The sequence below is a fragment of the Halichoeres trimaculatus genome, unplaced genomic scaffold, assembly GCF_033239565.1.
Source record: "Halichoeres trimaculatus isolate MK-OKI-2021-1 unplaced genomic scaffold, fHalTri1.1 fHalTri1_scaffold_6, whole genome shotgun sequence".
NCBI lineage: Eukaryota > Metazoa > Chordata > Actinopteri > Labriformes > Labridae > Halichoeres > Halichoeres trimaculatus.
Window position 1 is genome coordinate 14,398,199 of NW_027437184.1, and position 23,240 is coordinate 14,421,438.

At 38.4% G+C, this 23,240-nt stretch overlaps 1 protein-coding gene across 1 annotated transcript; it reads left to right on the top strand.

Moving 5' to 3' along the window:
* The first annotated feature begins 541 nt into the window (after positions 1–541).
* On the top strand, positions 542–22,737 carry LOC141791570 (moesin a). The gene is made up of 13 exons (XM_074672134.1): positions 542–895; positions 14,483–14,566; positions 15,621–15,716; positions 15,829–16,103; positions 16,189–16,272; positions 16,785–16,931; positions 17,061–17,157; positions 17,245–17,408; positions 17,845–17,975; positions 18,080–18,240; positions 18,409–18,501; positions 19,762–19,992; positions 20,597–22,737. The coding sequence occupies exons 1-13, from the start codon at positions 884–886 to the stop codon at positions 20,759–20,761; spliced, it is 1,740 nt and encodes a 579-aa protein (XP_074528235.1). The 5' UTR covers positions 542–883; the 3' UTR covers positions 20,762–22,737.
* Positions 22,738–23,240: the final 503 nt, after the last annotated feature.

Sequence of the window (23,240 nt, forward strand, 5' to 3'; positions counted from 1 at the left end):
CCAGACATCCTATTTTAGGCCTTACCTTCAAACACAACTTCTTTCTTGGCACAAGTTTTGGCCTACACTGATCAATGTTTATCGTGTCTTTTTTAAGTGTAGCACCATGACTTTAGAATCAACAGAGGTTACATCAGAGTTGTATAATATGCATTTGTTTGATTTTAATCTGAGTAAGCCAATTGAATATAACCTATTCTGATATGGTCATTTATCACTGAGAGACGTATGTTGGTGTTTCCAATTTGTCATGTAGTTTTTTTGTTTCTGCCCACTGCAAAATCCCACCCAAACTCTGTTGAATCAGATGCAGCCCCTTGTAGACTTAAATACAGTGACGCAGTGTACCTGGACTATTTCAGATTTTATTATCACTCTAACGCGTTCAAACTATAATGAAGCTTCAGCCACAGTTTGAAACAGACTGGTAGCAGTAATTAACTTGTCAGCAGCAGACAGTGAGAGTGCTGATGAAATCTTTGGCAGACAGAAGCAGGGAGCTTTCTGCAGCCATGATGATGCGGCTGCTGCAGGCGGAGTCTGCCGGTCTGAGCCCTCTCTTTCAGTCTGGCTGGCTGCTGTCCTGTCATCGGCCTGGGTGTGGTTTTTTTTGCAGTCAGGGGTACCGTTAGCAGGAAATTAAGCTCAGTCCGTTTCACTCAAAGGCGAAAAAAAGGAAAAATACTCCCGCGAGCGTGAGGTAGAAGATATCTCTCGGTGCTGAAGCTAACGGTAACGTTTGTTTCCTCGAGACGGTGACGCGTTTGATTGGCGCCGTTGTTCTGATGGGAAAAAGTTTCCTCTGTCTCGCTGACTGATCGTATATTTTAGGATTTTTTTTTTTTTGACAACAAAACTTGAAGCGGACGAAAGGGAGAGAAAGATGCCTAAAACGGTAAGACTGAAACCTACAGTATCTATATCGTGTTGAAACTACCCTCTTTTGTCTGTTTCCCTCCCTGTTATCCCTATGAAACTCCCATTAGGGTTGCTGTGTGACTTGGGTACTTAAAAGTAACCTTTAGGTGGCTGTAATCGCATCTCTAACACGTATTATAGAGTTTTAATATCTTTTACATCCCTTAAATCTTTCCCAAGGATTAGGGATTACAGGGGTACTTTCCGTTAGATGTGTGCGCGCGCGCGCTCCCGCCTGTTTGTTCATTAAAATTAGCGCCTTAAACCGAATCATTCATTCAGTCACTCATAGTAGTACAGCATCCCGTCAGGTCCCTGCTTACTTTGCTACACAACTGAAGACTTCGAAATCACGTTTATAGAATCAGGGACAAGCGGAAGCGGCTGTGTGGCCTGCAGTAGCCAGCAAGCTAGTCCTCCTAAGGCCTGTAATTCAGTCGGGTCCAGTTTAGAGGGATTTGAACTGTCATTCAGATCAGCTGTGCTGCTCTAACGTTGAGAAAATGGACGCAAACCTAGAACAGGGAGGTGGCACATGTGGAAGTTTAACAACTTTAATGGCAGAATTTATCAATAGCCAACATGTTTCTTTGTACTGTGATTTAAAAATAAAAAACAACAAATGCAGATTTTTTTTCGTTGCTGGTGCTGGGTTGGCTTTGAACAAAGAGAATGAGGACCACACACAGACTACACACTCTTTTATTTTAGCAGCAGTATAAATAGGCAGAGGCCCAGTGTTCAGTGATGGCTACCAGAAGTGAAAGTAGCAAAAGTCTCCCACCCTCTGGAAAGCAAGTTGGGCTCTGGCTACACACAGTAGTATGAGTTTACATATAAAACATTAAATATGTGAAATTAGCAGCCCTTATCCAGTGTTTACGAGTGTTATCCACATGCTCATTGTGACAATGAAAGGATACAGTGCAGCAAAAAGCGTGACATATGACCCATTAAAATAGAGAGCTGACACACAATTTAAGTGGAAAAACTTTATATTTCCTGTGTGTGTGTCCGTGTGTTTTTCCACCCTGAATACATGCAAATACTTAAGATGGCTATCAGCGGTAACACATGAAATGAGAACTGACATGTGAACTTCTGCACTTCCCAGTTACTAACAGAAATACAAATGGTAGCAAAGGTTATGGCTGCCTTCTTCCTGTAGTATTGTTTCTGCTCATGTACTTCCTCGATATTTTTCCAGCTTGCAACCAGAAAAATGTTACAGCATCAATTTAAAGAGCCTTCACTGCTTTACTTCTCCAAAAAAGGAAACCCTTATAAGCCGTTTGAATAAGATGAAATTCTATTCATACTAACAAAAATCGAAAAATTGCAAAATATTTGGAAGTTTGCAATACTAGTAATTTAAGTAACTTGTGCGAAATGGTACTTTAAAAAAAAAAAGGGCTTTATGAAGAGCATTTTTGGCATGACAAGGAAACACTTGTTTATATGAGCTACAAATCTTTCTTCTGGCCTGCATATGTATTTTTAGTCTTTCACTTGGTGTCCATCTTTGTGCCAAATCTCTGCTGACTGCAGCTGGGACACTGATAACCTCAACAACTCCAGATTAGCAAGCCCGTAGAATGTGTGGCTACTGAAGGAACAGCTGGGGACCTTAAAGGCCTCATAGGAGGCAGTTTGGCACTCGAGATAAGTACGCAAGCACAGGGACACTGCAGGGAAAGTGCAGCTGTGTTTTAGAGACGTTAGCCTGTACATAATAAAGAGATGGAGAAGAGGAAATGAGAAGTGAATGGAATAAAAAAAATTGAGAGGAAGCAGAAAGATTTACTCAAAATAATCAGGGATTACGCACGATGGCCAAACTGTATTGTGGAATATCTCAAAAAGTATGGTTTACTGATTTATGTTCGGCTAAAAATGTATGGCTAACATCTATCAAATTACACAGACAAGATTGAGTGTAAACTTGTAAAAATCAGTTTCTTTAAAATTTTCATCTTGGTTTTCTGTGTTAAATCCATATCATGATTTAAAGGAACAATAAAAAAAAGGTATGAATGAAAGTGGCCGGACAATGATTCAGCAAATATTTGTCCTCTATTCATAGTCATATCCTTCAACAAACTGGTCTAGAGTGTAGAGGATTCATACCTTAAAAAGGTAGTTTTTCAACTATCCGTTACAGGGAGCCAGTATTTATTTGGTCTTTTAGTGAGCTGTAACAACATTGGTGTTTTACAAAAGCAATAATTATTGAGAAACTCCGTCTTTGCTTGACGTCTCTGGGTTGGCAGTGCTTCAGTTTCCCAAGGAAGTCATGTTGTGACTCAAGTTTTCTGCACTTACATCAGTTCCTCTCTGCTCATTTCCTTGCTCACAGCCTTATATGGTCTTTCATATTAGAGCCGGCTGCTCTCCTCCCTGCATTCCCCTCGCGTGGTCCTCAGATGCCAGGCTCCAGTTTAGAGAAGTATAGAGAGTAATTTTTTTCCTTTTCATTGTCAGGGTGAATTTGATTACATTTGCATTTACACGGCTCAGATGTGCTCACAATGCCTTTTTTATTTTTTAAATAGTTACTTAGAATAACATATATGAGGCCTTTTCAAGCATAAAGAAAAAAATATCAGAGAAGCAGAAACTAAACTGTTGTTTGACACCAGAATTTTGTTGTATTTTACTGATGGCAGGCCCATCTTTGTAGTTAATCTCTCAATTTTTTTGGTTTTAATAAGCAGACAAAAAGCATTTTTTTCAACCTCAATTTTCAATTAATGGTAGTCATATTAAAACTTAAATCCTTTGTAAACCCAAAACACACAAACTACCCCCAATCACCACACCAAACTTGAAAAAAAAAACTCAACTCTGGGTCTATTAAGCTGAAATCATGGCAGGTGCAGAAGTCTTGTCAGTGGTACAGAATCTTTACAAAGTGTAGCCATGGAGATATGGTAAGTGGAAAGACTCAGAGTTATGCAAACAGCGGATTAATGCCTCTGTAGTGCACATAGCAGAGCAGATTAACAGTGTGTGGAGGTAGGGGTGGCGCATGAACTACAATTAAAACTTCTAGGTCTTTACTCTGACAGCAAGCTCAATGTTTTCTGTTTGGAGGAATCCAGGCTTCTGAATGTAAGTGCTTTCTTTATTCACATATTTTTGGGGTTATATACTATTTTGGTCGTGTGGGATAAAAGAGAAACGATATCAACTGATTACTGAGTTAATCATTTAATTAGGGTCTAGCCTGTTATTACTAACAGCAGGGATTAGAACGTTTAGATGTCATCATGACACGAGGGAAATAAGACATTACTATTCGACGCCTGTTACTACTGGAGCTAGACTAGTTCAGCCTAATTAATGTCAAGCATAATCAAAGCTCTCCATTACTCAATGTGAAATGACATTGCCACAGAAGAGGAGGGTTCTGCTCATACAGTGTGTTTGATATGACTCTATCATAATTCAATTGTGCCTCAAGCCCAAGACGCAACAGTCTTATTAGCACCAGCAAGAGTAAAAACGTCCTTACTGAGGAAGAAAGACTGAAAATCGGGGACATGATGAAAATAGGAAAGTAATATGTCACACAAATAAAGATGCCTTGAGTGGAAAAACTGTGTTTCAGCTACTGTGATGTAAAGGCTTGGGTTTGGCATTGCTTTAGGCTTGCTTGGAGCCAAATGCAACCATAATAGGATAAAAAGATGGATAAGCATTACTTTCTCATAAAAATGTGCAAAGGAGCCAAAACTTAGAAAATAATCATCAAACTGTACAAGAGATTACAAGTTTACAAGAAATGTTTACTGGATTAAGAATTAAAGTAAGAAGTTGGATGGTTTTAATCAGAATCAAAATTCTTAATCTAACTAATTTATTGCACAAAGCACACGTTATCAAGACATATCATAAGGCTGTGTTCAAAGTTTGAAAGGTTTGACATCTCCTGACATCTTTTTTTGTTGTTTGACATCTTCAGTTGTGTTAGCATTTAGCCTCTTCCGAGCTGTTATTACCTAATGGTATTATTACAAAAATGGATCTTACTCTAGGAAATAGTATTGCTTTATGCCCCTCTGAATTTCAATTTTTTCCATTCCTATTTTAAATGCAGAGTGGTTAAAAATAAAAAGTAAATTATGCTGTTTGTAACACATCAGGATCACAGTTTAACAGCTTTTTAACTTTAGCGTTATGTAGGTAAAATGCTGCCATATGAGGTGGTAGATGGGAATAAGTCAGGTAATAAGAGATGATGACAATGGGTGGTAAGGACAGCTATTTTATTGTGCCTTAACAATTAATTACATTTGTTGAATTTATAAAAGGTTCATTGGAAACAGCTGTAAATGACCCATTATCCTTGTGTATACAGTCCCCTGCAGTCAGGGCTGTGTTTGTGTTTTAATACTTGTGTCACCCACAGGTGGTGTAACCTTGTGCACCAACGAGACAGTTGAAATTGGGGTTTGAAAAAAGCCACTTCCATTTACGTGGATACTCTTGCAATAAAGGGGAAGTGATATCAGTGTCCTATCAAAATAAAAGCATTTCTGTTATAAAAGCAGGAAATCAGGTGGAGTAATACAGGGCAAACAAAAACATCATATAAAAAGACTTAAGGCAGTCTCCTCTCTGAAGCATGAGCATAAACTGGCATATTAACTAAAAAAGCGTGGAGTGAATTGCGTTTTATTTTGCACAATTACTACTTACCTGCTTAGTAAAATTAGTGTATTAGCTTTAGAGGATATTAATATGGGGGCTTCAGACTAACATTTTTGATTGGTTGAACCAGTGCACCTTACTTTTTCTCCTAGGTGCACCAGCACAAAATTTAGGGGCACCCAACTTTTTTATTGCTAAAGTGCTTCACTGGTCTGAATTAATTTTAATCCATTTTTCTTAAGGAGAAGAATTTCTGATTTTAATTTGGTGAATGACAACTTCTCTTTGGCAATGTTGTATGCATCATCAGTATTTCCCTAAGGCCTCACCTGTTTTTGGTGTATCTTAAAGGTTTATCTTTTTATCTGGGCTTAAAAACTGTTTTAAATTTTTTAGACTGGCTGATGCACATTTATCTATGACATTAAACTATTGTTGCAAAAATATTATTGGTTGGAAGACGTGGTCACTTGGTGAAACTGATAAATGTCACTTTGTGTAACCAGTGTTACTCATAAAAACTCTAATATTGCACTAACCATGACTATGATTATCATTTTATCAGTCTGTTACACTTAAAGGTTAACTTCGGTTTATACAGCTTTTACTTTGTTTATAGAATGAAGTAGAACAAAATACTCATCCAGAAGGTTTTCCTGATCCAAGCAGTGCTTTGGGAGGTATTTAGATCCAAAATCGTGCAGTGGACGTCTGTATAATGGGATCCATTGGGGCATAGACAGCGCCGCTCCTAAAACTGCATTAAACGTCCAAGAACTCGTGTTTTTCACCCATATTCCATCATGTTCCGCTACGGGTTAGTCCTCTGCTGCGGTCTGTGTCACTCCAGCGCTGTGTGGCTGTAAATAAAGCTAAATAAACTGACGAAGACTTTGTTGAAGTTTTCCCCTAAAAGAAAGAAGGAAGTGAAGTCAGCTTTCCAGAGAGTACTGCGCATGCGCGGAGGGGCAGTTCAGAGATCATTACAGCCACACAGCGCTGTCTGGAGTGACACAGACTGCAGCAGAGGACTAACCCGGAGCGGACCATGATGGAATATTGGTGAAAAACATGAATTTTTGGACGATTAATGCAGTTTTAGGAGCGGCGCTGTCTATGCCCCGATGGATCCCATTATACGGACGTCCGCTGCACGATTTTGGATCTAAATATCTCCCGAAGCACTGCTTGGATCAGGAAAGCCTTTTGGGTGAGTATTTTGTTCTACTTCATTCTATAAACAATGTAAAAGCTTTATAAACCGAAGTTATCCTTTAAGAATCAAACCTCAAATGATTTTAAACCAGCTGACCCAAGAATAGAGAAAAAACATTGATGTTCACGGCATCAAAACCCACACCACCCAGTGTAGGAAAAAATATTTTGAATATACTCAAAGATTAGATTTTTTTTATACAGTTTATGGGCAACATATAGCAGTAGCTCTTCGGCACCATTTACTGCAGTGGAGGTGCGAAAGACACATTTTACTTCCAACTCACCTAAAATATGAATATCTATTTTAACAAAAATATTGATACCAGTCAGGTACCGCGATATATTGCTGTATCAATATTTTTTCACACCTCTCCTACCTTTACTGGTGCTGACTTTATATGTGGATATAAACCCGGAAATAGAGATGAAAGTTTTCTCCACGACTCACAGCATGTTTACATTGTGACTTGTGCATCATTACAGCATGTAAATCTAAAAGTTAGATAATAATGTGTCAGTAAGCACTGGTAAATGAGCAGAGTTAGAGTAGAATAGATTTTCTCTAGTAACTGTGTGTCTTATGTGCGCACAGTGGGGTTCGCCATGTGCCTTGCAGAGCTGGGAAGTGTAAATGCGAGTACAGCTCAGAGCAGTGAGTAAACAGGACCACAGCCAGTCAGGGGAAATGAACTGCCCGAGCTCTGTCTCTTATTGGTTTAGACTACGGTATAATCCTTTCCTGAGAGAGTTCAATCATAGGAGAACATAGAGAGAGAAAAAAAGAGAGAGAAAAAATCATCTTCACCCGGTAACGTCAGGTGCACCAGTGCGACTAAGAAAAAATATTCAACGCACTCTTAAAATTTTTGGTCGCAAATGCTACCAGTGTAACCACGTCTCACTCTGGAACCCTGAATATGCTTGTTGACTTGCTCACAAGTCTTTTCACATGATCCTCCTGTATTGTAGCCTTCAAGCCTTCCTGAATTTCCCCTCAGGGATAAATAAAGTATAAAGTGAGTTCTGTTCTAGCTACAATATAACAAGACTACTTTGCTGTGTCTCACAAAGGTCTGACAATAACCACCACATTTTACCAGATATATTACATTAATACATGCCTGTGCACTGCCTATTATTGCGTGTGCTGCTATACGCTGTGGAGCCCAGAGATTGCTCATCTTGTATCTTGTGTTATGTCGTGGTCTTTTATTCTGTTAGGATTTCCCTGCCCACAACAAGTGTTACCCCCTCGGAAAAAACTATCATCTATCTGAGGATGTTGGTAGTAAACACTTTTGTTTTCTCTGCCGGCTAAAACCACTCAGCAGTATCTCCTTTGTTGCCCTGGCTTTGTTTGGAGGTTTGTGGTTGTGAGCAGCTCACTGAGGTAACTCTGGTCTGGGAATGTCAGCGTGTTGACCGGGTGCTGTGGTGTCCCAGTAAACTCTCTTTTCTCATTTCTAATGGGAATGTGTATGGGAGGGTTTACATTAAGAGAGGAAGTTCCCACAGTATAATAACTGATCCAAGTGCTGCTCTGTGAAAAATCCATTCTGATCTCCAGATCAGCTTCTTTGCTCTGTGCTGTGTACTTTTCCTGTCACACATTTTCTCAGTTTAAGTGGTTTTACTTCCTTTTCTTGACAAGCTAACCTGTCATGTTTCTCAGGGTTCACTTAAGGGTTACAGTTTCTGTGGTTACATTTTTGTAGGCCATGTTATCATAAATCAAACTCGTTATGTCAACAGCCATGTCAATGTAATGAATTCCACAGATTTCAGCTCTAATCCCCAGATTATGGCTAATATCCATTAAACTAAATTCACAGCTTTTGGCCTCACTTGTTGCATACTAACAACTTACGATTGGTAATTTGACTCAAAAAACATATCGTTATAAAAGTAAAATTAAAATACACGGTACATTAATTGATATTAGGAATGCACGATATTGACGGCACAATGTCAATGTCGGTATCGGCTGATATGAAAATTTCTTCTGATATGCACAGCCGATGAGGTGCTATTCAGTTAGGATTATTATTATTTTCCATCTGAAAAATAAGCTCCTTAAATAAAATGCAGCACTTCATTTATTTGCACTGCAGAGCTCTGTGTCTGTCACCAGGTTGTTACAGTAGCTCTAAAATAATCAAATGCAACTTGGTAATGTTTAAAATTGCGTTGTACATTTAAAGTTCATGTGATCTAAAGAAATTATTTTTCTGTATTTCAATACTGAATGTCTTGAGTTTGAAAAAATAATACATTTCTTATTTATGGTAAAATCAAATGTTTTTTGTCTTGTTTTATGTGTGTTTCTTAAACAAATAAGACCGTCACAATAAGAGTAACATATAAATTCCAGTACAGGATAGACTTAGCTTTCTTTACAGTGAAAAAAACAAACAAACTTGTGATTATCGGTATCGGTATTGGTATCAGCCAAAAGGGGTTTTGATATATCGACATATCGGATATCAGCAAAACTCCAATATTGTGCATCCCTAATTGATATTCCAAAATAATAATTAAAAATTAAATAATTATTCCTGATAAATTGAAAAGCACAAAATCCCTCTTAAAGGTAGACTTCGTTCACTTTTCTGCTGAGCTGAAACACAGTGCACATGTTTTAAGTTTCCAAGTTGAATTTTCAGAACTTGGAAATAAAATGTGGCTTCTGATAGAGCTTTTTTTCCATGGTCTGGTGCTAAAAAAAGCTTACTAAAAATTGCAGGAAAAAAAAACGAAATATAGAAGAATCGCAATTTAAATTGAATTGGCACCCCAAAACCTTAAGGGAATCAAATCAGGAGAAAAGCATATTGTCCCAGGCCTAGTCTATGTGTGGCATACATTTTTTTGCAGTCAACTGCACTTTCTCTGCAGCCTCAGGGTAAAACTTATGAGCTACGAGTTTGGAACTCAAAAAAAAAAAAGTAATTTTTACTTGTTGATAAAATGGGAAGAAGTGAACACTTGCACATCTCTGCTCTTTACTTCTCACTTTTTGTATCCAGCAACAAAATAATTTTTTGACTCAAGGGACTGCTGTGTCTTAAAAACAGCCTCACAAGGCCAAAAGCATGACTGCAGTATGTCATGAAGCTCTGCAGTTTGTACTTGAGTTATGTGGACAAGGAGTCCATTGTTAAGACTAGTCAAAGTATAGAGCTATGCAGGTTTCACATACTTACAAAATTTAAGTTTCAACAATGATGAAATGACAAATGTTAAATGTGGTAACAAAAGTATTTTTCAACATATCTTTTAAAATGAAGATAAAGTTTATCGTGTACTGATCCTCACGTCCAGCATGATGTGACATTCTCCAGTAGTCACGTCATGCTTGATATTGTGAAAGGTCATCAAGTGATAAATTGATTTTATATAGCTGGCGATGTTAAGTATGACTGGTCTTGTTTTGTCATCAAAACAGGATGTGATATCTATTTATGTGATAAAGGAGGTCAATAGGTAGAAAAAGCGGAATTGGATGGAATAAGATAGCAGAGATATTAGATTATGACTAAGTTTCATAGGATCAGTGAGGCAGATGATTCTCAAGAATACCCTCCCTCTAACATGCAGTTGGTCTATAGTTTGATTAATTTTCCTTTACAAAAAGATGAAGAAAATAAATCATAAACAGAAGATTCATTTTAATACACAGTACTTCTAAATGCATCTTGTCAAAAGTTAAGGCATCATTTCAGCCCTGTAGTTGATGATGTTCAAAACTTTCAGATTTAGTCATGGAAAGACGACACGTGGGCCTAAAGGGTGTTTTAGAGCATGTGCTAATAATAGAGTGCTAAGTGTTTTTTGAATTCTGGCCATGAGAGACACACCCTGAACAGGCTGAAAGTGTTTAAGTGTAGTTCCTTTTTTCAGGCAGCATTAGCTGGTCTGACTCAGGAAATGAAACCACTTCAGCCCAGGCAGAATGATCATGAACTGATGTTACATCTGTGTTGTTAGGGAATAAATCCTTTGGGGAAATTCATCATCATGAATTTGAAGAGGGTTATGTTTGGATGACTTTAGATGTCTGAGCTGGAGTTCAGTGTAGGCTCAAATTGTAGGTTTCACTAGTATTTAACTGCTGCTGCTGACAGGGAGTGACAAGAGGGGCAAGTGTCCTGCACAGTAAATGGGGTCCTGCTGACATGAATGGGAAAGAACGCAACTCTAATCAGCTCGGCAACTGGGAAATAATGCATACCATTGTTGTTCAGCGCAGGCGTGGGCCTCTGCCTGCACAGTTATTCCCCAGCAGACATGCATGCTGCTGTTTTCGTCATCTTTCATAGAATAGAGAAAAAATGACTGCAAGGTCAGTTTACTAAGTTTAGACTCAGTTTGTTCTCTGTGAACCTTTGTAAGGGACTGTGAGGTTAAATAGATGTATTTAACTTTTAACGTCTTGTTTCAGTATTTCTCACCAGCTGAACACGCGGCTGTAACAAACAGTGCTACCGGAAACCTGAAGAGGACAAATCTGTATGACAGAGTCTCTTCTTGTAAAGGCAGAGAGTTGAGCAGACAGCTGACGGGTGCTTGATACATGACAGGAAGTAGGCGACTCTCATGAGAGCTCAGTGTTCAGCAGCCGTGCCTCACAAGGCCCAGCCACCAGAGGATGTGGTAACTTCCTGTAGATAAGTTCTGTACTGAGACACAGCCAGATTGGCAGGCGTGTTGTTCACAATGTGGAGCCATGAGACCTGACTTTTTACCTGGTCTGCACGGTGGTTTTGTTTGCTGATAGTTCACAGCAGGCCTGACCACTCTGTGAAACACCTTTTTTCTTAAAAGTGTGGACTATTGAGTGTGCATGAGAGTTTTGGGTGCTTATGTACAACCAAGATTATTTAAAACCTCTTTAAGAACATTGCTTAAATCCTTCAGATTAACCACTTTATGCAGAATTATGCATCATTATATTGTGTTATTTTCCTCCATGTCATAATCTGGTAACTCCTGATAACATTTCTATTTCCTTCCCAGTCTTGCAGCCACAGGGGGGCATTGGTCAGAAATGTTGTTAGTTGTTCTGGCAGTACCCTCCACCTTTCGATAAAGCTTGTTGTTTGTGGAGACTATGGCTATTTTCCAAACCGCCCACAACACTAGCAGTGCCTACCATTTTGGCCGAAATTCAGTTTGTAGTCAGCAGGAGGTGAAAACTTGCGAAATCTGCAGTATGCCAAAATCCCCTGGTGTCTAACTGATGCTGGAAAATTTCCCAGTATGCAACAAACCAGCCTACCTGGTATGCTGCTTCCCACAATAGATGGGGCTGGGACGGTATGCTATTCTCATGATTTGATTCTGGGGTGCCGATGAGATTTAAAATCGCGATTCTTTGATATTTATGATTTTTTGCAGTTTTTAGTTTGCTGTGTGAACACCAGACCATGGAAAAAAAGTTAAATGATTATGATAATGTCTACAGACTATATCAGGGAGCCATGTTTTCCCATAAAATGCACATCACATAAGTCAGAGAGAAACATCTCACCCTCTGCTGGAGAAAAGTGGTAACTTTTTTTCCAATCCAGTTTATAAACAAAGACTGAAATGAAGAATTTGAGTCAGAAAAAAAAGATTTTATCAATTTTCGATTTTTTTCTCCCACCTCTGACGCTAAAACTGGGTGTCGCTCAGCTTTAGGTGAATTACTGCTGTCTACAGGAATGAGTCGGCATAACAACTACAACACAACAACACTGACGTTAGAGAGTCTGTAAGATAGAAATGAAGTGATACAAAAGAAACAACGGTAAATCTTTTCACTTCAAGTTGTAAAAGAGGTATTAACTTCCACAAATTCATAACAGTCCATATAAACCACTAATTCACTTTGATGGATAATAATAATAATGATAATAATAATACATTTTCTGAAGCGCCTTTCATACCACTTAAGGTCACTTTACAAATAATTAAGAAGAAACAACACAATGAAAATAAAAAAAATAGAAAAACAACAGAAAAACAAGGTAACATCACATTAAAACAAACCAGTGGTATTAGAAAATGCAGCTTAAACAGATGGGTGTTGAGTCTTTCTTAAAATGAGGCAAGAGAATCGATATTTCTGATGTGTGGTGGGACAGAGTTCCAGAGTTGGAGAGCAGAGCGACTGAAAGCTCTGTCCCCCATGGTGCTGAGACAGGCAGAAGGCACAGAGAGGTAGAGAGGAGGAAGGCCTGAGGGTGCAAGATGGGGTGGCAGTGTAGGAGGAGATCAGAGAGGTATGCCGGGGCGAGGTTGTAGATGGCTTTTAATTCATACAGAAGGATTTTTAAAGCTTATTCTGAGTTTGACCAGGAGCCAGTGAAGCTGCTGGAGGACAGGGGTTTGGGTGGTGATCCAGGCTGCAGAATTCTGGACCAGTTGAAGCTTATGGAGGGATTTATGGGGGACACTGATAAAGGAGTGAGTCACAGTTTTCAATGCGTGAGGTGACGAGGCTTGTGGACAAGGATAGCGGTAGAGTGAGGGGTGAAAGGGCGGAGACAATGTATGTTATGTAGATAGTAGGGCTGGACAATTGATCGGATTTTAATCGTGATTTCAATTTTGCCATCTGACAATCCTAAAAACAATTAGCAAAACAATTAATATGCCCCATAGTGTAGATGTATGCAAGTTCCTGTGCTAAATAGCTCTTCTGTGTTCCATGTGCAGCCACAGCGAGTGTGTGTGACTTATGTGTATCAATAATACTGTATGTGCCACTTGCTGGTTCTTTAAAGCTGTGTTTAAATCAGTACTGAAGTTTTTGAAAAAGATTCAAATAATAAATGAATGATTGTGTATACTAATTGTGATTTCAATATCACTTAAAATAATCGGGATTCTTATTTTTACCATAATCGCCCAGCCCTAGTAGATAGAAATATGCAGACTGAGTTACGTTGATGTGGGAGTGGAAAGAAAGTGAGCTGTTGAGGATGACACCCTGACTCTTTACATGAAGGGAGGGTGACACTGTGGAGCTATCAATTGTGAGAAATAAACTGTTTTTTTATCATTAAAAAAATGTTTTTCCCATCATCTTAATAAAAGTCAGTCCCTTCCAGATTTGTTTTCAATAAACTATATGAATTTTGGTGTAAGATTAAAAATCAAATATGATGAATCTGGTGTGATGTGATTAACAAAATAACTCAAATGTCAAGATCTACTCATAGTTTGTTTTGTACATTTTTAATAAAGAGGAAAAAAGCCAAGTTTTTCACATACTGCCTACAAGTACTACGAACTGAACTTCGGCCAAAATAGTGGACACTGCCAGTGTAGGACGCGCTTTTGGAAAACAGCCAATCACGTCAATGTGAAATGTTCATCCTGAAGAAGGAGCTTTCTCAACTTCACATCTTAAGAACAGCAAACAGCTTACCCTGCTTCTGTCAATAAATGAAACACTAATTTTAGCTTGATTTGATTGTGGCTCAGTGGTAGAACTGAACCTCAAATTATTCTTCAATCATGTGTATTAATGAGGTAGCTAATAGTTATGATCCCTTACAAGCAGCCTGTGTGCCATCATTGTCTAAATCAGTGAATGTGAATAGCAGAATCAAGCACTGTGCGTTGTCAGAAACACCAGAACAGCACTTTATGAGTACAAGTCTACATTCCAAATAAATAAAATCTCTATTTCTGTCTCCCTCAGATAAGTGTAAGAGTCACCACGATGGATGCTGAACTGGAGTTCGCCATTCAGCCCAATACCACAGGAAAGCAGCTCTTTGACCAGGTATGAGTCATACATAATGTGTGTAATATGTGTGCTTTTAAGGTAATCGAATTGTGTGTCTTTTTAGTAAATGTGAGCTGTCAGGTATTTGTTGGTCTGTTAATTTATCCCGTACTCTTGTTGGTATTCAAACCCTCAAGGTTATTAACACCGTAAAGCCTGGCCCATCAAAAATAGCCGGAAAATTTTAATTCCCTGGAACTGTAAGGTTTATTGACACTTTTACTAAAATCCACAAAACAATATTTCTATATAATTTTGTTTATGATATATTTTTCCTATCACATTTGATAAATTGGGCAGTTATGGAAACTTTTTTTTCGATATTCATAGAAAAGATTTTTTTAATGCAGAAAGTATTTATTTAACAGTTAAGATGTTATTCAACTTTTAGCTACTCTATGATAATCTTCAAAGTCCACAAGGGTTGGATTTATCTATATCGGTATCTGTATCTATATAAATATATATCATATATATCATATATATCATATATATATATATATATATATATATATATATATATATATATATATATATATATATATATATATATTTATATATATATATATATATATATATATATATATATATATATTTAAAGCAATCTATTTTGGGTTTTTTTCGTGGGATATTAAGGAAACTGTTTATCATGTTGATGAGTTAGAAGTCTTTAAACTCACTTATCATATATGATACATTTGAGATTATAGGCTTAAAAAGGACATATGAAGCTACAACAGCAGCAGCACTTTAATTCAGACTATGACATTATTATCCCAATTGCATCTTGAAAGGGTCTTTTTAATTTCACTAAATTTAAAAGACAGTTTTTTGTATGAGCTGTGTAGAGCAACTCTAACCAGTGCCACAACTATCTTACCCTTTAGGTACGAAAACATACCTTTTGCCCCCTGTGTGTTTTATACCGCTAAGCGTGCATGAAATAAAAAATGTGTTCCTATTTTTAACTGTTTACTCACCCTGTTACAGGACAGGGTGTGCCCTCATGTTTGTAGGAAAGTCCCTTTAACTTCTGCTTTTCTTTTGAAAGGTTGTCAAGACCATTGGGCTGAGAGAGGTTTGGTACTTTGGGCTCCAGTACCAGGATACAAAGGGTTTCTCCACATGGCTCAAGCTCAATAAGAAAGTAAGATCAATCTTTTCACCCCTCTTTGTGAAGATCGAACCACTCTGTCACACTGTGGACCATTTATAGAAGTTTAACCTTCACCCTTGACCTGTGCTGTGTTTTATTTTAGGTGACAGCCCAGGATGTGAGGAAGGAAAGCCCGCTGCTGTTTAAGTTTCGTGCCAAGTTCTTCCCTGAGGATGTGTCCGAGGAGTTGATTCAGGATGCCACACAGCGCCTGTTCTTCCTGCAGGTGAAGGAGGGAATCTTAAATGACGACATCTACTGCCCACCAGAGACTGCTGTCCTGCTGGCTTCCTACGCCGTGCAGGCCAAGTATGCTGACTACAACAAGGAAGTCCACACTCCCGGCTACCTGTCCAGTGAGCAGCTGCTGCCTCAGAGGTAACACAGGTCAAAGACTGATATCACTTTTAGTGGATTCTTTTTGCATGACTCCTTACACCCTGGTGTCGTCTTGGGTTTTCAGAGTACTGGACCAGCACAAACTCAACAAGGAGCAGTGGGAGGAGAGGATTCAAGTGTGGCATGAGGAGCACAAGGGCATGATAAGGTAAAAACTTAACATGCACAGTAATAAATACACAGATAATGCTATTCCCTAACTTGTCCTTTAATATGATGTAAAAAAAAGATTCTTAACACTCTTACCCCAAACAGAACTGGCCAAATTGTGATGTATCAAGACCTTATTGTAGGAGAAAATGTTTTTTCTCCCCAGTGCTGATGCCAAGAGCTCAAACTTATCAGCTGATTCTGTGATCCCACATGCTAAGTTTCTATAATCACAAGGTTACAGTGTGCTGCTGTATTCATCTAATATAGGTGCAGCTCGATTTTTATCTTTGTTTAATATGCAACACAGAGGCCAAGCGATCTTTGGTGATAAGTTAGGAGTTTTTCTGGTGCTGGAAGGTGACTAAAAAAAGAAAAAGATTATAAAATGGGATTTCAACACTTTGATCCTTTTCTTGCAGGTTGCAATCTTCCATGCGCTTCAAAACCTCAGCCCTGACATGTCAGGATTTGTGCCCCTCATCATGACTCTCTTTTCTTCTTCCCCAGAGAGGAATCCATGATGGAGTATCTGAAGATCGCGCAAGATCTGGAGATGTACGGTGTCAACTACTTCAACATCAAGAATAAGAAAGGAACAGAGCTGTTTTTGGGAGTGGATGCTTTGGGCCTCAACATTTACGAACAGAATGACAAGTAAATGATTCAGTTACAATTATACTGAAATACTAGTGTATTTGAAGTTTTAATATAATACCTCATGCAAACTCAACCCCTCAAAAGTAAAACTGACTCATAGTTTGTTTTTTGATCTTTTCTTTATAGAATGACACCAAAAATTGGATTCCCCTGGAGTGAAATCAGGAACATTTCCTTTAATGACAAAAAGTTTGTCATCAAACCAATTGACAAGAAAGCCCCTGTAAGTTATTGCTCAATTTACAACAACCTGCTAACAACTGGTTAACAGTATTTGACTGTTTGAATTTCTCAAACTTTTCCCTGTCAGGACTTTGTATTCTACGCTCCGAGACTGCGCATCAACAAGCGCATCCTGGCTCTGTGCATGGGCAACCATGAGCTGTACATGCGCCGCCGCAAACCTGACACCATTGAGGTGCAGCAGATGAAGGCTCAGGCTCGGGAGGAGAAGAATCACAAGAAGATGGAGAGGTGGGTGTCACAAGCCTGGGGTACAGATGGCCTAGTGGTCTAGGTAGCGCCTCATGAGGTTTGCCGTTGAGCTGGCCCAGGTTTCCCTCATGTTATTTTTTATTCCCTACTGTCACGCTGTTTCCTGCGCTATCCACTGTCCTATCCTCTCTGATTAAAGACATAAAAAGCCTTACAAGTAACTTTAAAAAAAAAGTAATAGAAAAAAAAGTTGTGTTTGTATTTTTTTAATTACTCAATAAACGCAGCTGATCACTATTAATTTACTGAACAAGGAAAACTATCAACTTAATTCAATATGTCAAAGCAAATGTAATTTGCTGTATGAAAATTTGGTAATCACAGGGTCAAGTTTACTTACAAGTTTGCTCAATGATCCTACTTTTTGGTTTGTTTAACAAATTGTTCATTTTGTGAATTGCCTTCTTTCCACTAGAGCTATGCTGGAAAATGAAAAGAGGAAGCGAGAACTTGCAGAAAAGGAAAAGGAAAAGATTGAGAAGGAAAAGGAGGAGTTGATGGAGAGATTAAAGCAGATTGAAGAGCAGACGAAAAAGGCCCAACAAGGTGGGTGACATGCCCGTATTTAACATCCACATTCTGACAGAATTGTGTCCTCATCAGACTCTCACCCTCTCGGCTTTGCTGTGTCTGTGTGTGTATCTGCACAGAGCTGGAGGAGCAGACACAACGTGCTCTGGAGCTGGAGATGGAGAGGAAGCGTGCTCAGGAGGAGGCTGAACGCTTGGAGTCTGACTTGAAGGGCGCTGAGGATGCTAAGTTAGCACTGCTGCAGCAGTCTGAAAACCAGATGAAGAACCAAGAGCACCTGGTAAGTCTCAGCAAACTGTTTGTGTAATCATAGGGACTACAATGAGAGAGTATAAGCCTAATATTTGTTCATCTTAATCCCTGTGATCACTCTATGTTTATGAAGGGATTCATGCTGTGTTCTGATGTTTCAAACATGAGCAAAGTCTCAAGAAAATATTTTTTACAGGCCACAGAGCTTGCTGAGTTGACTTCCAAGATTTCCCTCCTGGAAGATGCCAAGAAGAAGAAAGAAGACGAGGCTGTGCAGTGGCAACAGAAGGTATCACCAAAGTTCCCTTCCTTTCTTTTTCAAGTCTCCTTCTTTTGAAGGAGGTGGTGGTTGTATTTTTTTTTTTGAGTTGTGGGATTATAAAATAGAGAGCTATGTAACTTTTTTTTCTCACTTTCCATTGACAAAAGATCTATTGACTAACTGCAAGATCTTTTTACACACAAAGGGTGGGCGGATAGTTTCTTAAATTGTAACATAGCTCTCTCTTTTTTTCCTTCATCCCTAAAAGTATCACAACCATCATGTGTGCAGCAGTGGGAGCAAGGTCAATGGATTGAATCAAGTTGTATTAGATGATAAAACCCTGTATTATGTTCTGGTACTAGCACACATAGTGAAGAAACTGTGTATCATATAATTTGTGCATCAGTAGCAGGAGGTAGTAGAGACCGTGTGTTATGTCATCATCCATACTGGCATTCAGATTAAGCCAAATTTGGACCTGGTATCAAGGACGTCGTCATTGGTCATCACTCCTGCTGACCACACAGCCCCTCCTGTGTGACACAGTGAGGACACACATTCCTGAGGTCCTGTTGTTGTGTGTTTTTTTTGGGGGGGAGGGGTAAGCGCTCTCAGCTCGCCTCATGTCTTTTTTGGTAAAAACAATGTGTGCCAGCCCAGCCCCTTTGTCTCTTTGGGGGGGTGACTCACGCAGTTTGTGGCGGGGACGGCTTTCTCTGTGGTGGGGAAATCCTGTTTAGTTCTTATGCTAAGTAATGGTTTCCATGCTCAACATTTTTGGCAAGTGTTCAAATGAAATTCCAGGCTTGGTCGTAATCGGTTCTTTTTCCTGGAGCCTCACTGAACAAGAGCTCTGGTTCACATAACATGAACTGAAATATCAAATTGCAAATATACATGTATGGGTATACATTTCCACCCTTCACCAAGTTGGACTGATTTAACTTATTTTAACATTAAAAAACAATACAGCGGCCAGCAGGCATGACCTGACATAATGAGTCAGTTCAAGCTTGGGAATTTTTTTATTTGCTGCATTTGTATGTTTTTCATGCAGACCCATAACTTGGTTCATAATATCACATAACACATATCAAAGCTTTACCTAGCTTTTATCATAACCATAGACTCATAGTTTGAAAGATCTAGCAATAAACTACTACTTTGAGTTTTGAATCCATATCTGTCCAATGAAAACTGTCTACTCTAAAATAGTTGTGATAGAAACTGGAATGGGCTCTGTTAGCACAGGTTCACCTCTCCAGTCGTTCTCTGTTCTCTCAGGCTACCATGGTGCAGGAGGATCTGGAGAAGACCAAAGAAGAGCTCAAAAGCAAAGTGATGGCAGCTCATGTTCAGGAGCCCCTCAACGCCGAAAACGAGCACGATGAAAATGACGAGAGCAGTGCTGAGGCCAGTGCTGAGTTCACAGCTGCTGCCACATACAAGGACCGCAGTGAGGAAGAGCGTATGACTGAGGCTGAGAAGAACGAACGTCTGCAGAAACATTTACTGGTAAATTTGATGTTAAAGATAAAGAAATCAGTGCAAACATTGACTATAAGTTAAACTTCAGACTTTGATTAATTGAACAAAATTCACAAAAGTATTGCAACTAATTAAAAAACTGACATCAAATTAGAGTGAAAAATTTCTATCTTTAAAGAGAAACACAGCATCGTATTTATAAAGGATGTTGGTGTGTAAGAATGTCACATTGTTATCTCTTTTGGGGATTTTAGGCTGATTTTCAAGATTCAAAGACTCAAAGAGTTTGTTGTTGTGTGCACAGTAGAGAAACCTGTTTCCCTGTATGGAGAAATTCTATGTTTACTGTCCAAAATGAATCCCAACAATAAAATATAAAAAATATCCCCCCAAAATGTTTAAATTAAAATAATAATGATAATATAAACATATGTACAAAAGGTAAAAAAAAAAAAGGCAGCGGAAAGTAAAAATTGAATTTTTATCGCTGAAAAAAATTACTGTACACTGTGCAAATCATTTTTAAAACTAATAAGATCATATTTGCTTGATCAGGGGTCAGATTAAACCATAGATGTCCATTACTACCGGAAAATCTGACGTTTACATGTATGATTGCATTTTTTTTTAGGCCCTGAGCTCAGAGTTGGCCAATGCTCGGGACGAGACCAAGAAGACGGTGAATGACATGATTCACGCAGAGAACATGAAAGCAGGACGAGACAAGTACAAGACCCTCAGACAGATCCGTTCAGGAAACACCAAACAGCGCATCGACGAGTTTGAGTGCATGTGATGTCTGCATTCACCAATGAAAGAGCCCACTGAGCTGGGCCTGTCTGCCTGGACTGCAGTCCTGCCTCACTCCAGCTGTTTCTTTTCTACCCAAATAAATCAGATCCGAAACATGACGCGATCACAAAAACATAGCACAATGTACAAATATGGATCTGGAAAACTCCATTTGTTATCATTCCTAACTTTGAATTTTGGCAAGTCACTGGTTGAAAAGGGACATACTGTGTTTTATTAGTACATTCTTCATAGGGGGTTTATGTAGCATATTATCAGATGGCTCATGCCTCACTTCATGACACATCGAGTTAGCATTTTAATTTTCTTGTCATGTGTTTTTTTTTCCACATTTTTGTATCATGATTTTAAGATAAAAGATCAAAGACAAATCTTAATTTCAGCTTGCCTTTAGACATATCTCTGCTGTAAACATTCAACAGTTCTTATAGCAAGCTGATTCTTCAAGACTAATATTTATCTTATGATCCATTGCCTGTAGTTTTAAATGCACTGTAGTCTACACGAAGGAATGCATATCAATTTATTCTGAAGTGCCTGTGTGGAGCATTAATAGATCAGTATTATTTTTGTAAATTTAGTTTTTTTTTATTTTCTATTCGAGTGTATCCAAAGGGCAGGCTGTAACAGACACAGTATTAGGGCCCCTAACCATGAGATCAAACATTTCAACTTCTTCCCCTAACATGACATGGCACAATCCTAAATCCTGGAAACCATCTATCCACCACTGACTGTATCCAACATCCTCAAGTGAAAACTTTTACTTTTGACCACAATGTGGCTCTCTGTGGTTCTCAAAAGAAAAAAAAGACGGTTGTATCTATGTTATGGCAGAAGTGTAGGCAGTCTGCTGCCTGAATGGAGTCACAGGTTTGTACAATACACAGACTGTTGAATTGAGAAAAACTTAATCCATTAAATCAAATCATGATCTGGCTTTCTTTGGAAATATCTGTCGAGATTCAAAATAAATTTATGCCAGTGTCTTTTTCTCTTTGATTCTTAACTGAGACGCTGAACCTTGATTCACCTTCTTTTTGTGTGTGTCAGTATCACCAGCACAGCTTAAGGAGTTGCTTATGTCACTTTGGCTGTTGGCAGAGAAATAACCCGTCAAATCTTTAGTGACTCCATTTAAAGAAAGATCATTTCATTCAACATGCACTGGAAAAACCATAGCTTAACTATCAAATAAGTCAAAACAGTTGCAGTCCTAGAAGGACACTGATTCCAATGCATGCATTTTTTAATATACTGTATGTATTTAATAACATTTGTGTATTTTGTAAGTTGGATCTTCAGTTTTGATAAAATTCTGCGAGGTGAAAGACACCACTGAAGATATTTTTGTACAACAGAATGAAGAAGTACTTGTCAAAGTAATAAAGCCGCTCCCTGCAGTGATTTAAGCTTCTGAAAGAAGCAACAAGACAAAGCCTGATTTAAAAAATGTACCACACAAAGATGACTTGAATGTCCTCAAAAGGGTTGTACTCATTCCCAAATATGTAGAAAACAGTAGTATGTGAATACAAAATATCTGTAATCAAAATGATTTCATTTAGTGACTTTTTTTTTTTTACTGATTTGAAATTATCTTTTGTCATTCATACAGACTCAAATTATTTTTACAGCATTCTTGCCCACTGCTGTGTCTTGCTCTCTGCCACAAAAGATAAAACTACAGTTGTTTTCACTGTATATGCGATACTTTCCCACACCTTCAGTCATAACTTTTGATGTTTGTTCTGCCTAAAGTGCCATGTATTGACCGCCTTCTTTTGAGGATCAACTTTTCATGTGTGCTGAAATAATGTATTCAAAGATGCTACTCAGTATTTTGTCTTGAATCAAAAAGGACTGAAACATAATTGATACTGTAAATCCACAAACAGTGCCTTTGCCAGGTTTCCATCAGTTGTTGCTGCTTCAAGTCTTCCTTTTACCAATGAATAAAAATCCATTTCAAAATGCTTTGTCTCTTGAGATTTTTATTTTTTATTTCACTTAGATCAATGGATTCTTAAATGTCACCTGTTATTTCTTTGCTGGTTGCAGTTTTCAAATGAGCCACATGATGGCAGTAAACTCTCAGTTTGACAACAGTGAAAACTCAACCTTCATACTTCAGCTGATGTTTCATCAATGACCATATCATTGGTAAGTGTATCTAAACACAATAAATGTTGCCACTTAATGACTTAAGAAGCAGTGTACAATCATTCACCTGGTGAGACAATGTGACAACACAGGGTTTGAAAAAAGCACTTTATTGGCCAGTTACTACTTTTGCATTCTTACCCTGCAAACATTTCAAAATGTCAAACATTACTCTCAGAAATATCTCACAGAATTTATACTTTTTTATTTTTGAAAAAAAGAAAGTGTCTATTAAATTCTCATGTTTTAACTCAAAACCACAAAATTCAAAAAAATGGCTGGTATAAGCAGTTTGTTTG